This window comes from Sinocyclocheilus rhinocerous, unplaced genomic scaffold, assembly GCF_001515625.1.
Source record: "Sinocyclocheilus rhinocerous isolate Xijiao unplaced genomic scaffold, SAMN03320098_v1.1 scaffold816, whole genome shotgun sequence".
NCBI lineage: Eukaryota > Metazoa > Chordata > Actinopteri > Cypriniformes > Cyprinidae > Sinocyclocheilus > Sinocyclocheilus rhinocerous.
In genome coordinates, this window is record NW_015660894.1 from 237559 (window position 1) to 254001 (window position 16443).

General features: G+C 38.2%; 1 protein-coding gene and 1 pseudogene across 2 annotated transcripts in view; both read right to left on the bottom strand.

Annotated features, from left to right (window-relative positions):
- Nucleotides 1–3919, bottom strand: LOC107726090 (uncharacterized; annotated as a pseudogene).
- Nucleotides 3920–4202: 283 nt separating this feature from the next.
- LOC107726108 (tumor necrosis factor alpha-induced protein 2-like) overlaps nucleotides 4203–16443 on the bottom strand; it is a 37127-nt gene continuing 24886 nt past the window's right edge. For both annotated transcript variants that reach the window (XM_016535613.1, XM_016535612.1), the window contains exons 4-13: nucleotides 15702–16356; nucleotides 14315–14429; nucleotides 13781–13891; nucleotides 13162–13262; nucleotides 11326–11439; nucleotides 11115–11250; nucleotides 10528–10650; nucleotides 9956–10111; nucleotides 7724–7845; nucleotides 4203–6054 (exon numbers count right to left, since the gene is read on the bottom strand). In XM_016535613.1, the coding sequence (XP_016391099.1) occupies nucleotides 5775–6054; nucleotides 7724–7845; nucleotides 9956–10111; nucleotides 10528–10650; nucleotides 11115–11250; nucleotides 11326–11439; nucleotides 13162–13262; nucleotides 13781–13891; nucleotides 14315–14429; nucleotides 15702–16356 (1913 nt within the window). In that variant the 3' untranslated portion in view covers nucleotides 4203–5774. The remainder of the gene's footprint in view (nucleotides 6055–7723; nucleotides 7846–9955; nucleotides 10112–10527; nucleotides 10651–11114; nucleotides 11251–11325; nucleotides 11440–13161; nucleotides 13263–13780; nucleotides 13892–14314; nucleotides 14430–15701; nucleotides 16357–16443) is intronic.

Genomic DNA, 16443 nt, shown 5'->3' on the forward strand with positions numbered 1-16443 from the left:
TCATGAGAGAAGCTGAGCAGGGACATATAATGACATATTGACATTAAAATAATAACTATGTTAAGGCTTTGGTGAATATGGCTAAAGGACTTTTTTTAAGCAGAGTCAGTAAAAGAGTGAACTGCTGTTTCAGATAAACATTTGTCATTGTTATTATTTAACGACTTCATGCTTCCAAATTTGAAATAAAAAGTGATGATTGAGTTAATACTTATTCAAAAGAAAAAAAAATCAATACTTTTCAAATTCATTCGTTTTGACTGACAATGAAAAGTTCACACGTCAAGTCAAAAACTGCCACTTAAAATTAAACAAATAACTTTTTGCCTAAACGTGAGACATCATTAAAGTGTTTTATTCTTTTATGGAGTGTTTTTTCACGCCCATTATGGGTTCATTAAGTTGACCCATTCCCACGTTCTCCCCCTCCCCTGCTGTGTGCTTGACATAAGGGAGCTCTTTTGTGTTCCATTAGGTTCTGCAACGCCTTGACAACCTTCTTTCTCTTGAGACATGTCGTGAGTTACTGTAAAGAGAAACTACATTTATGACAGGGTCTGCTATTAATCCCATAGTAAGCTAAAAATACACATAGGTACATTAGAACACGTGTGATTTCAGTGATTTTTTTTGTGTGAGAAGTGCGCCATCTAGTGTACAATGCGGAGGCAATTACATCAGATGCACATTACATCACATACATATGTATAAATTGTATAAATTTTAGGCACATTTTAAAACATAATAAATACATATGTAGCCTATATAGAATCACATATCCATATAAATAAATATAGCATTTTATAAATACCTGTAACAAACGTATGAATTAATGAGAGAGAGAGAGAGAGAGAGAGAGAGAGAGGTTTCTCAACCTTTGCTGTTAAAAAACCCAAATCATTAAAATTAAAAATGTACGTTTAATTTACAAAAACTTAAATACAATTTTAGCCGTAAATGACATTTTAAGTAGCAGAATCACGTGGTGAAATGTGACCACCGCCAGTGTTAAATTCATTGCAATTTTTCATTTTTTTTTAATTACTGAAACGAAAATCGATTTAAAACAAGACAATTTCATACAAGACAGTTAATGGATGAATTTACTCCACCAGACATATTCGTCAGAAGCCCATATGGAAGAACTGCTGCCAGATCTATAATGTTAATGGCATTTTATTACACGACAGTCCTGCACATACCTATTATTTTGAAAGAATTATAGGAGATCATTGCATGCTGCTCATGAGTATGAACGCTGAGGTGGATTAACGATCGTTAATAACTAAATATTGACCAAAGAAATGGTTTGATATTTGTGCACACAAATATTCACAATTTTATTTCATTTTTCCTCATGAAGGGTTTTGATCAATAGCTGTTTTGTTTACATTTTGAATTTAGCAAAAAAGCATGCCGTTAATTCGCCATGATGGTTTTGTCGTTGGCAAGAAACTCACAGGCCTATCGGCTATACAGAAATTGACTTTCAAATAAGCCTAGTTGGAGTACAAAGATGTACAACAAAACAGTTCAAAGAAATAACAAAGACATGCCATTCTCTAAAAATATGATTGATTACTGTACTCTTCACTGTTACAGTGTTATGAATAATATTTAGTGTGTCTAAAGTCCTTGCGCATGCGTCTTTGGACTAGCGCTCAGCACCAAGGACAGCGGCGACCAAACACACGCGCAACCTGGATGATGATGATGATGATGACGTGCGGGTCGATGTGACGTCAAAGCCAGCGAATCACAGCAACACACAAGTTCCCAGTGTATCTGACTTACTCAGTGGAAGATTTACTCATGAACACACACACACACACACACACACCGAAATATCGGATCCTCTGTCATTTATCTCATGAACACACACACACACACACACACACAGAAATATCTGATCCTCTTGTCATTTATCTCATGAACACACACACACACACACACACAGAGAAATATCTGATCCTCTGTCATTTATCTCATGAACACACACACACACACACACAGAGAGAAATGTCTGATCCTCTGTCATTTATCTCATGAACACACACACACACACACACACACAGAAATATCTGATCCTCTGTTGTGCACATACATCTTCTGATGCCGCTGGACACATCATCAGTGATGTTCCTGGAATCATCGGGTGTTTCGGGTCTTTCAACATCATACACCCTCCTCCAGGTGACTTTCTCAAAGAACTGTCGAACACCTTGCCTAGACTCTTGACTGGCTTTTCTGAAATAGTTGGGATGGTTGTGCCTGCAATGTGGAATCTTAGTTTATCTTCCACCTTCCCTTTCTTCAGTACCAATGATCTTGATTTGGCAGGTTTGAAATGCATACGGGCCCACTCCATTAGCTTCTCTAGGCCCTGTAAAATCCACCGACATCCTGGGACTGATTCTGTGGTGACTGTAAGATCATCCATAAAAGCCCTGATGGGTGGTTGTCGCTGGGCTGAATTTGTTGTGGGGCCTCTGCACTGTGGTTCAGCAGACTTGGTGAGCATATTCATGGATAGTGAGAACAGTATGACAGAAATAGTACATCCTGTAATGATCCCAATCTCAACCTTGTGCCAGCTTGATGTCGTTTCTCCTGAAGAGACCCTCATTCTGAAATTGCTGTAATAATTATTGATGAGGTCTGTAATTCTGCTGGGGATATGGTACCTGGTTAGTGTATGCTCCACCAGCTTATGAGGAATGGAACCATACGCATTTGCCAGGTCTAGCCATAAGACCGATAAGTTGCCCTTATTCTCTCTGGCCTCCCTAATGAGCTGCGTCACTACGCCAGTGTGCTCCAAGCAGCCTGGAATACCTGCAACTCCACCCTTCTGTACTGACGTATCGATATAGGTGTTCTCTGCCAAATAGGTGCATAACCGGTTGGAGACAGCACTGAAGAAGATCTTCACTTCTACGCTCAGCAGGGAGATTATGCGGAACTGATCTATATGAGTTGAGTTTTCCTCCTTTGGGATCCATACCCCTTCAGCCACTCGCCACTGCTCTGGGATTCTTCCCCTTCTCCAGAAAACCCGCAGAATCTTCCACAGACGAAACAGGAGTTTGGGGCAGTTTTTGTACACTTTGTATGAGGTGTTACTTGGTCCAGGTGCAGAACCTGCCCCTGCCTTGCGGATCACCTCTCTGACTTCCTTCAACTGCAGCTCTGACAAGTCAAACTGTGTCTCTGGTTCAGGAGGGTCTATTAAGAGGGTCTACTGTCCCAACTTCTCTTCTCTCTTTGGATCACTGTATGTATTACTCAGATATTGATCCATTTCTTCCTGTGAACAGTCCAGCTTTCCACTGTGCTTCTGCCCCAGCAACTCCTTAGTGAACTTAAAGGGATCGGCTATAAAAGCAGCACGTCTTCGAGCCCTTTCACGACGGCGCCTCCGATGCCCCTCTGCTCGGCGGAGGACCCTGATCTTCTTTCGCAGGATACACATCAGCTGAGCTAAGCCAATGCGCTCACTCTCTCCTGCCTCCTTAAACTGGGACTTTAGCGCTCTCATCTCCTGCCTGATGTTATGAATTCTCACTGCTCTATAATTCTTGGAGTAAGGTGTTCTCGTACTTTTCTCCTCTTCTCCAAACCGTTCGGCTCCCATACTGACAATAATGGTTGTCATGGCTTGCAGCTTTCCGTCAGCCTCTCCCTTAACTGTTGCCTCCAAAATCTGGTTGACATCTTCATCAAACTGCTCCCACAGTGAAGTCATGCTAGCTGCTGGCCATTTGATCTGTCTCCTGCTGAACTTAATGTTGGGGGGATTTGTTTGCAACACGTGGAGGTTCCGGGCGCTGTGGGGTGACTCCGGGCCTGGCCCCTCCTGCGTCTCACCAGGTTGGACACCTGTGCGTTGTGCTGCTTCTCCTCCTCCCAAACACTTCATTCTTGCTTGGTGGATCTTTAAGCCACGGTTGTTCTTGCAGACTTTGCCACATATGCACTGGTTATTCATAGTCAACTTTTCATTGCTCGGGTCTGAAACCATTGTATCCATCCAACTGGGGTGCTCATCCTCCCCCCCTCTCGGGCACCCCTGGGGGTATTTCGCAATTGAATTCTTTGTAGCTTTTTTGGGAGCCCTCCTCACAGAGGACACAGATTGGGTTGCCAGCCTGTCATTTATCTCATGAACACACACACACACACAGAAATATCTGATCCTCTGTCATTTATTCATATGTGATTTAATATATGTACACTGTAAAATATTTTTCTTCCTATAACCAAAATATTAGTCAAAGGCTTAAATCTTTCATATGTAGCAACATGCAGAGTACCCTAAAGTTTACTGAATTGTTCTTTGATTTCCTTTCCATGGTGCTCACACAGCAACATATACAGACTTATCAAATATGCTGAAAAGACAAGTTGGATGAAAAATGATATTTTTCGAAGACAATCTATGTGGCACAGTAAATGCAGAATCCATAAATGCTGTTTGAAAAGTTCTGTCCATCAGTATTAAAGGTAAACACACCAAAAGCTTCTATGGCTGTACATTGAGCACAGTGTCTCAAAAGTGATACAATTATTCATGAATTTACTCTATTTTTATTTTTGTTGTTGTTGTTGGTTGTAGTCATTTATGCTTGGATTGGTTTCCATTGTTGTTGTTGTTTTTTCAGTATTTATTACAGATGAATGAAATTACTGGTGCAATAAATAAGTCTTGCAATACATAAATAGTCCCTCTTGATTTCTTTCACAGGTAAATCTGAGTGATCTCAAACAAAATACATTTATCTTTCATGACAAGATAATAGATGACTGGACCACAAAATCATCCATTTAAATATGATAAAAATAATTGAGAGATTAAAGATAACTGCAATTGCATAGTACCTTAAAGTCAGTCTTCAGTCATGTGCAACTATATATAAAAAAAAAACACAATTTCATAACTATCAATTACTGTCACAAAAGTCAAAATGCTAAATGGTACGATTTAAGAAAAACACAAAAAACGAATAATTCCCAAAACCAAGCAGTGTTTTGATCAGTAGTTATATATTTTTTACAATACGCACTCAGACCCCTGCAATTTAAGATCCTAAAAGATATTTCTTAGAGATGTTTGCACTATATATTCAGACAATAACTACATCAATTAGAGAAAGAAAAAAAAACATATAGTGGCCCCAAAGATTATTTGGACATTTTTAGATACACAGAATGTATGAGTTTCATTGTATTAGGAATGAAATGAGGCTAGACCTTTTCACAGGACTCTTTTTGACATTTTTGCTATGACTCTTACCCAACTGGTCCTGAGACAATTTGTTGTGATATATATGAACATGTTCCACTAAGATTTCTACAACTACAAAATGTCACTGATCATTTAAAACCTTACAAACTTCATTTCTAAAATATTTTTCTTGAAAAGTGTGTTTTTACATTTTGTTTCTATAAGAAATGCCACTTGGTTTGATATTTTGTTATATAATCTAAAGACATACATACATTTTTAAAAGTGCCAAAATATTTTTGGTGCCACTGTATTTCACACAAGCCTTTGCGATGTTAGTTGTGCAAAAACAGTTGTAGTGATGCCAACTGTAGTGTCATTTTTTTCCGTTTTCTCAGAGAACCTGCAATCCTGAGCATCTGTAAGATGTCCTTACTTGTCCTTACGATGTGACAATGGCACATGCAAAACACTTTAGAAACAAATGCTGTGCTGCTGGGCTCCGGTGCTCTATGAGTGCTGGGTGGCTCGAGCATCTATTTGAGATGGATTACAGCATGTCATCCTGGTTTTCCCTGGTTGGAGTCCTTCTGCGCCGGAACCGCATGCTGGAGAAGAGGGACGAGGCGGTGAGGGCCACGCGGCTCAGGCCTACATTTAGACAGTGTACTTCTGACGTCACCGGCACCTCAGCAAAGAGAGCCCTGTCCCGGGACACCCACATGACGCTGTCGCTGTTCTCGATGTCTTTCACTATATTCAAGATCTCCTGCCTTTCTGTTTGTCGGGTCATCCCACGGATATTGAGTATGGCAGAAACATGCTTCCTCCTGAAACACAAGAAAGATTTATTCACTCTTGACTCATATATGAGGCATATTGTCATATTAACAATAACTGTACAGTGTCACAATAAGTGGCTAAATAAGTGGAATATTGCATCTATTGCATTAGTTAAACCGTAATATGGTTGCATGGTAAGTGGTCAGTGCTGAAACTATACTGGAACAGACCTTCATTAAGTGAATTTCTCTTTACATGCTTTGTTTGTCTTAAAGTACAAGCCTAATTTTTTTTTTTCAGAAATTTTTTTTTGTTTTCATAACTTGCAAAATAGAATATTCTTCTAAACTGAAAATTCTTCATATACAAAAAGACTTGGGCTTGTATTTGAAGTTTATTCAATAGATTTGGCAAACTGTAAATTGAATTTTAAAAAGCGAGAAAGGATTAAAAAAGGTTTACAAATTAAGATTTACAATCTAATGCAAAAGTAAATTATTCAGTAAGTAAGAGGACAGGAAAGTGATACATTTTTATAAATTTTTATTTTTACATTTATTGTAAATAATTGTAAATTGCAATAATATTTCATAATATTACAGTTTTTACTGTGATCAAATAAATGCAGCCTTGGTAAGCATAAGAGACTTATTTCAAGAACATTAAAAAAGGTTACACTTTATTTGAAGGTGTCCTTGTTACAGTGTAATTATACATTTAAGTACTGAATAATATTAATTAACTACATGTACTTGCTATATGGTTAGGTTTAGGATTAGGGTTACTTGCATGTAATTATGTATAATTTATTGTTATTACAATAGTAAGCACATGTAACGTGTAACAAGGACACCTTCAAATAAAGTGTTATCAATATATTTTTTTACCAACCCCAAACTTTTCCCCCTCATTTCTTTTCCCAAAACAAAAACTAAACTAAACTAAACTAAACTAAACTAAACAAGTAAAAGCAAAACCAAAAAAGGATAGAATATTAATACAATGTAAATGTTTCGAATTGGAAGACACAAAAAATAAAAAAACTTTAAGTTCTTTATAATATTCTATAATGTACTGTATATGTAATGTATAATGTATAGCTGTATATATGTACAGTTGAATCAACAGGGTGCAAAGAATCCTAATTTAACCTTCCCAGAGTTGGCTCCTGTTCATTCAAAGTTTCCCTAGATCATAAAATGTGTGAATATATGTACGGTAGATGGGAGAGATTCCAACCGTTCATCAGTTTAAAACCCAAAGGTGTTGCTAATGCTAAACAATAGAGCCCGCAGCACATCTAGGTCATGTATTTGAAGGTTCAAGCTTTATTTAGCACACATTCCACAAAAGAGAGTTTCCTCTGGATTCTGCAGCCGTACAGGGCTCTTGATTAGGCAACTGCCCACTCTAGGTTAAACCATGGAGCTTTAGGTCAGGCCCTGGCAGGATGCCTGTGTTTTTGCTTTGTCTTTGCGAGGATCCAGAGCTGGACAACTGTACACCTTTCATGCGAATCTGGGATAACCAAACAGTCTCCCATAAAAATCAGGAAACCGCAAAGGTCTAGTTTGCTTTTACAAGCCCCTCTTTTGCTGTCAAACTGAATGACCACGCTTTGTCAGATGACCTGAGCTCTCTGCTTTGTGACCTCGATCATATCAGGGGCTACAAGGTGTCCCGGCCGAGCAGCACGCCGCCCCTCAAGACACTCACCGTATGTCAGGGAATTCCCGTACCAGGACGCCAACTTCCATTTGGATGGAGGGAGTGTCTTCCAAGACAATGATCTCTGATAAGTGAGGAATAGCACTGTCGAGCCATGAGGCGGAGGATTCCTGGATGGGGGCAAACAAAGATAACATCAGATCAGTCACCAGATCAATCTTCAAACGCCGAGACTGATCAGCAACTGGAATGTACAGATGAACGTTCAGATTAAACACGACTGCCTGGCACTAAAGACGCTTTCCAAAAGTACATTATACAATGACTTCTGACAGACAGCCAAAGATCACAGCGCCCAAACGACTCCGAAGGCTATTTTTACCCTCGTCTCTGGAAAAACAAAAACCTAGAGGATTAAGTACAGGAGCACATGTTGTTCCAATTGAGGTAAATATCTGTATGCCCATTACACCAAGGCAGTTCTTCCTGACTCTCAGTTTGACCTTAAAGGCAAGTCAGACTTCAAAGGCCCAGGCCAGGACATTCTTCCAGAAACAATGGCATCCTGTTGTCCACCGAGGTGACAAACGGATGTTTTAACTGAAGCAAGGTGCGGACGCTGCACAGGAGAAAGGAGCGTTTGGGTGGGTCATAGAGATGCCCTTTGGAGCCATCTGCCTCCATGCCCACTCTAGAAGAGCCCATTCTTCAGAATCTCTTTTGTTTGAAAAGTTGTGGGCTAGAGATGGTTTTTGAGTGATTAAAACATACAGTATTTAGAATCTAGCTCAAAACATGACGTGACATTTTGGCAAGTGGGATGAATCTGGGAATAAGGATTTAATAAGAAAAATGCCATACTAATAAAAATAAAATGAGGTTACACTTTATTTTACGGTGTCTTTGTTACCAGTGTTGGGGAAAGTTACTTTTAAAAGCAATGATGCATTACAATATTGCGGTACTCAATGAAAAACTAACTTATTGAGTTACTTTTTATGAAAAGTAATGCAAGTTACTTTTGCATTACTTTTTGTCACCCGGTCTGGGCTTGCTTGTTTTTTTAATAACATGAGTCCCAAAAGTTTTATTTTTGGCAACTGTACACACTTTTTCACATCAAAAGTGAAATTAATAAGCCTCAGACTGAAGGAAGAACCTCTGCCTCTGCACCTCACTCCCAATTTCTCCCAACACAGGGACAGGCGAGGTGCCAGTGAATAAATGGGAAAACAAAGTAACTTGCGTTACTTATTTGAAAAAAGTAAGATATTTAAGTTTAGATATTTAAATGTAAATTTAAAAGTAATGCATTACTTTACTAGTTACTTCAAAAAAAGTTATCTGATTACGTAACTCATGTTACCCCCAACACGGTTTGTTACAGTGTAATTATACATTTAAGTACAGATTAATATCAATGAACTACGTGTACTTATATGGTTAGGTTTAGGATTAGGTTTTTGGTTTAGGGTTAGCATGCATAATTTATTGTTATTATTATAGTAAATACATATACGTGTAGCAAGGACACCATAAAATAAAGTGTTACCTAAAATAATTCAGAAAACAGTAAAAAAAAAAAATCTTAGAATTGTAATTGTGGTTTTCTGTTTCCCATTTAGTCCCATAAACATGAAACAAGTTGACCACCTCGTATGTTACTGTAACATGGAAAATGTTGACATTACTGGATATTTAGGAATAACTTTTTTTTAAGGGAAAAAAAACATTCCAAAAAGTTTTCATACTGATCATACTGAAATATTTTAAATTGACCAGTACTACCATATTTTATAATTATGTCATAACTAATATCATATATCTTGCTGACAGCAGGGTTATTATTGTTAACTAAAACTAAACAAAAATTTGAACTAACTAGAAACTAACTTAAATAGGTTTATGTTAAAGAACTAAAATTATTAACTGGAAATTAGTTCAAATCTAAAGCTAAAACTGAAATAAAAATATATTAAACCTAAAAAGTAATAATAAAAAAATGACAAAAGCACATCACAAAACTACTAAAAACTAAACTAAAATTAAAACAAAATCGGAAAATTATAAAATAAAAGCTACATCCGAAATATTAATATAAATATAAAAACGGACTTTTTTTAACAGAACAGGTGTGCGTTTCACAAAAAACAACTATTGCCACAAGTTCCGTCGTAACCAATAGAGTTATCAATGCTATCGATGCTTCTGGAAAACGCACCCAAGGTTAGCAGGAGAAATGAAAACCTTTTACTTTGATCTTTCAGATAAGTGACTCACCAGCTCTTTGAAGAGTGTTTTTAGGTGCTTTCCTTCGTCACGAAGGCGTCCAGCCATTCTCTTCCTCATTTTGAGTGATGTGCAGATGATTCTGCCCCTCATGATGGCCCGCACATATTCAGTCATCACACGCCGGTGCACCTCCATCACCAGGACCTAAGAGAACGCAGTAAATAAGAGGCTTATCTCACAAAAACCCAACATGATCGTACATGAAACAGATCAATCTTATTTCACCCTGAAGTGGTTTATTTTGGGATAATGACTGGCTGACATTATATAATGGTACATTATCCATGGCTAAATCGACAATTAGACATACAATTGATTTGAGCTGAAATTGTTTTATGTAAAAAAAAAAGGTTGAGAGAGCTAGATAGATTTTAGCAGTAATTGTACAAAAATATTTGCGATGAACCAATACAATACAAGGGCTGTGTAGATACAAGAATTAAAGAATCAAAGTGTACTTGACAAAGCAGCAAAAACACATGTTTTTAAGAATCATTTATGATAAATTTGCAGATTGCAGATTGAGGGAGGAAATTAATGTTATTGACATCTTAGTTTACCTCATAAGGTGGATTGTCCATCCTGCGAAACTTCTTGAAGTGCTCTTTTATGAGCGCCTCGATTTGCTCAAAAGGCTCAGTGTTGCTCAGCCATTTCTGTTTAATCAGCTTATCAAATAAGGGCTACGTGAAATGAGACAGAACGCTCTTGATTAGAAATGACATACACAGTACACACTGGAATGTACTATATTTGCCTTCACCAGGATGTGAGGGCTTTCATATTTAGAGTCAAGAGAGTGCGGCTAACTTCCTGTTCGAGCCCCATCTTGGTTAAAAAGGATGCAGCGAAACTATGTGGCCCATGAGAGCTGGTAATGTCAATCTGTACAGCAAACACTGAATACTGTTCGGCGTCAGGCCAAAAACATCTAATTCACTAGTGTTTTTTCACATAGTGCTGCTATTTTAGTGTCTCAGAGCCAGAGTAGCTGTGCAAAACAACATCCTTGAGAACAGCCCATAGGGGAAATGCTGAGAAGATATTCTTTATATTCTTGGACAGAGACGAGCATAAGGTATTGAGAAATCTGCGTGTGCGTGCGTGTCTATGTGAGGAAATGTGGGGTGATCTGTGGCAGCCTCACCCTGATATGTTCAAAAAGTCTGTCGTTTAGCACTCGCACACTCAAGCTGACTATTCTGTCCAGAGCTGTGTTGGCTCTACGAATCGAGTCCTCGCTGGTTGAGGGGTCACACTGGCCACAACGCTCCACAAAGCTCCTAAACACAGCAGTTTATATAATGAAAACACTAAAATAATAAAAAAAACATCATAGAAATTTTGAGAAAGCCTACCTGAACGTTGGACAGCAGTTGACAAGAGCGATGGTTTTAGCGATGTAACCGTCTTCATTTACCTCACAGCTGTTTACGAGCATCTCATGGAACATCTCCACCTTTCTCTGAAAACTGCAGCAAAAACAATGCATTTAGTTAGTATGACACATTTCTATGGGAATTATCTAACTGAAGAATGAAAATGTATTTATCTAACAAATAAGCAATTTTTAAGCATTTAGGACATTAAAAAGGGTTAGTCCAGGGCTGTCCAAACTCGGTCCTGGAGGGCCGGTGTCCTGCAGAGTTTAGCTCCAACTTGCCTCAACACACCTGTTGGAAGTTTCTATGCCTCGTAAGAGCTTGATTAGCTGTTACCTGTTACACACCTGTTAGGTTCAGGTGTGTTTTATTAGGGTTGGAGCTAAACTCTGCAGGACACCGGCCCTCCAGGACCGAGTTTGGACAGCCCTGGGTTAGTCATTCATTGGGCTCCCAACTTGGAACCCCATATAAAGTCCAATATATAGTAAAACAGTACGATTGTGAACTATTATCCCTAGTAAAAAAAGGAATATATTTAAAATGCATTTATTTCATACTAAGTATATTTACTTACATATCGCTTGAGACTTACTGATAATTATAAATAAACTTTATTTGGAGTAATACTTGTGCACACTGCATATGTGACCCTGGACCACAAAACCAGTCTTAAGTCGCTGGGGTATATTTGTAGCAATAGCCAAAAATACATTGTATGGGTCAAAATTATTGATTTTTCTTTTATGCCAAAAATCATTAGGATATTAAGTAAAGATCATGGTCCATGAAGATATGTCCTACTGTAAATATATTAAAACTTAATTTTTGATTAGTAATATGCATTGCTAAGGACTTCATTTGGACAACTTTAAAGGTGATTTTCTCAATATTTAGATTTTTTTGCACCCTCAGATTCCAGATTTTCAAATAGTTGTATCTCGGCCAAATATTGTCCTATCCTAACAAACCATACATCAATGGAAAGCTTACTTATTCCGCTTATTTATGATGTCTAAATCTCAATTTCGAAAAATTGACCCTTATGACTGGTTTTGTGGTCCAGGGTCACATATTTCTTAATATTAAGCCTAAAATGTGTTTTAATGTCACTATTGATGAGGATTGTAGGATCTTTGAATAATATCGGTCTTTAAATGCAAGATATTTGAAGTGTACCTTAAGTATATATGCAATAGCTCCACTTTAGCACAATCAAATTTACTTCAGTATATCTTTAGTTGGACTTCAGCACAACCTCTGCACAATTAAAGTGCAAAATTAGTTGATCCAATTTAGCAGACTTTAAGTATACCAGCTTAATATACCAAAAGTACAACTGCAGGGTATTTTTATTAAGTACATAAATATGTAAATATATTTGTAAAATACTTGAAATAGATGTATATTTATTTTTATTGCAAATTAAAATCTATTAGAATACATTTTAAATGTTATTTATTCCGGTGACGGTAAAGCTGAATTTTCAGCATCATTACTCCAGTCTACATTGTCACATGATCCTTCAGAAATCATTCTAATATGCTGATTTGCTCCTTAAGAAACTTTTTCTAATATAATCAATGTTGAAAACAGCAGTGCTGCTAAATATTTGCTACTAAATGCTAACATTTTGTGGAAACCGTAATATTTTTTCTTTGATGAATACAAATAAAAAAATAATTTATAACACTGTCAAAGTATTTAGTGTCACTTTTGATCAATTCAATGCATCCTTGCTGAATAAAAGTATTAATTTCTGACTCCAAACATTTGTATGGTAGTGTCATATTTCAAGTATCACTTTCCCACCTGTACAGGAAATCTGCCAGTCCGTTGAGACTGCATTGAGCAACCCGTGAACCCAAATCTCTGTTTACGGCTGCAGATCTCTCAAGGTCTTCTTGTAGCCTCTATAATCAAAAATATAAGAAATATGTTATTTACACACCAGTAAACACTAAGTGAATTGAAATCTGTTACAAAATTCCTCAATGTAGTCTTGAAATATCTTGCTCAATGCTACTTCACCAAACAAATGAACTATTTTCAAATTTCCTTACTATCATTCATGACCACTAGGGCGCAATACATAGCCTGCAAAAACAATGTGCTGTAATGGAAACATGCTCACAATGGGAAATGTTTGTTTATTTTGGTTCCAGCTAGGAGACGATTTTCTTGTTACACAGAGGTGCATGGATGCCATTCGACATGTCTTACATTTTGTTCTAACAACAGACCCTGTGTTTAAGACAGTGTCTAAAACCTGCTGCAAATATCGCAGACGGCCAGGAACAGTGGGCCATTATACACAAAATCAATACTGAGAAAATGGATTAAAGAAACATGTGATATCACATTCTGACACCATATGTCAAGCACAATATCCTCTTTTATATAAATGAGCATAAATGGTCCCTGCGCTGACCTGAATAACAGTGCGAGCCAGGGGTAACTGATACTCCTCGACGTTCAGGGTGTCCAGCCATCTCTTTTCCTCCTCCTCCAAAACCTGAGACAGCTCATTGGTCACTTTCCCCTGGAAAACACAACATTTCAACACACTCATTAAAAGTGTCCTTGCTGTGAGAGGGGGCGGCCATATTGGGACCTGTATTGGGCATGTACGAAACGACAGCATCCATAATGAAACAATCATTCCATTAACACATTCATGACATAAAGTATTAGACTAATGTCACTATTTTCAGGACGGGCTTAAGGATTATTAAAAGATCATACATTGATGTTGCTTAATGAGCGAAGGGGAAAGATATGTTGTCAAACTGACGCCTATTGTGTAGTGCTCATTGTAGACAGGAAAACCGCGCGTTGACCCTGAAATGCCGCACTCTAATTGACCGTGCAGGTTGCAATGACCAGCCATCTCTTTGAGTGGACAGGATGTGCCGTTGTTCAAGATACACAAAAAATGCTAGAATTTGGGAATTTCGGTTCTTACCCTGACTGAGTTGAGGCAGTCAAGCTCGAGTTTTTCCACCGTCTCCGCTGGCAGCAGTGGGCCGAGCTGCGAGAGGTTAATGGGTGTTGTTATGGTGACTGTTCCAAGGACATCTCTGCAGCAACAACAGGAAGAGCAAATCACAAACTGAGTCTGGACTTCACTCATAAGGAAACATTGAATTATGAAGGAACAGGAATGGGAAGGTACAAGAGTGGCTTTCACCTCTCATATCAACCAGAAGCTATTTATAACATCTGTTTTAGGTTTGCTGTTGCTATATGTGGCTTGACAACTGGATACAGCCAGTAATACTTAACAATACAAACTACAAAACAGGCCATCGCTAATGTACACTGCCACCGGATTTACTTTTTATATCTTTCAAAATTTTGGGGTTGGTAAGATTGAAAAAAAAAAAAAAGGAATCTCGTATGCTCACGAAGGCTGCATTTGATCAAAAACACAATAAAACAGTAATATTACGAAATATTATTACAATTTAAAATAACTGTTTTCTATTTTAATACATTTTAAAATGTAATATATTCCTCTGACGCAACACTGAATTTTCAGCTGCCATTATTCCAGCCTTCAGTGTCACATAATCATTCAGAAATGATTCTGATATGCTGATTTGATGCTCAAGAAACGTTTCTTACTATTATCAGTGTTGAAAACAGCTGCTTAATATTTTTTTGAAAACTGTAATACATTTTTTCAGGAGTCTTTGATGAATATACATTTCAAAAGAACATTTATTTGAAATATTTTGGAACATTATAAATGTCCTTACTGTCACTTTTGATCAGTGTAATGCATCCTTGTTGAATAAAGTATTAATTTCCTTTAAAAAAATAATATTGACCCCAAACTTTTCCTCTAAACAAAAAAAAAATGTCTGTAAAAATCTGTTCAGTCATTCTAACTTCACTTCAACACTGAACAGAAGATTGAGATATTTTTTATTCTGTTTTCTTCCCATATATCAAGCTTTAAAACATGAAAAAAAAACACAATAAAATTAATCCATATAATTAAATATGCTAAATTCAAGTCTTCTGAAGTCATATCGTAGGTTTATATGAAGAACAACCTGAAATTAAGAGTTGCCGATCACAAATCTTTAACCCTCAAATTTCATTTGTACAAATAATTCAAATTTGCTGTTTTACTCAGAAGAAACAGTACCAATGGGTCAAACCTGACACGTAATATTTGAATATGTCTTCAGAAGACTTCATAATATGGACCCCTTTTAAAGTACTTTTTGGAACTTGGCAGCCTGTGGTCACTGTTTAGTTTCTTTAATGGGAAAATGTTCTCATACAGGTTTGGAATCACATTGTTTTGAGTGAACGATCCTAATCAAACTGCTGGTGTTTACCTATTGTAAATGTTGTAGAGCCAGTCTAGCAAAGAGTATATATCAGTGATCTGCAGATCCCCATTAGTGATAGCCTGGAGACGACGGGTAACAGCCTGATGGTAGCTCTGTGTGTACACTAGGAAGGAGTCATATTCCACAGGATATACAGACATCACGTTACGCCGAGCCGCTCCGAGGTCCTCCACCATACGCACTCTTAGCTTATCCAGGTAGGCCGCGAGCTCGCCCGCCCGTGCTTCTTCATGCTGGGGTAAGTTTGCATCTGCCAACTCGACCACCGCCTCCCTCCAGCGTTTCTTGAACTCCCTCGGCCGCGGGCCTCCTGGAGCGGCTCCTTCACTCTGAGCCCAGTCCCGATCGGCTAGCTCCTCCTGCTGAAGCACCTGCACCACCAGGCCCAGGTTGGGCCCGGCGGTGGGGCTACGCAGAGACTCCCTCACCACGTCCCACAGCTCTTTCTGCAGGGCCTCGTACAGCAGCTCCACATCTTTGGCTTTGCGCCTACTGCTGTCTTTGCTGCTGGGGCTGCTGAAATCCTCAGTGCCCCCTGCCGTCAGGGATTCGGCCTCCCTACACTCCTGCTCCAGCTCCAGAATGTGAGTGTCAGCCAAAAACAAATCTCTTTTCGTCACCAACTGCAGGATCTCCAATACTGACAAAACAGAGATGAAGAGTTTATGCATTAGTCACACAGCAGAGACTGAATACTTCATTCTTTCATTATTTAGTCATTCTCATG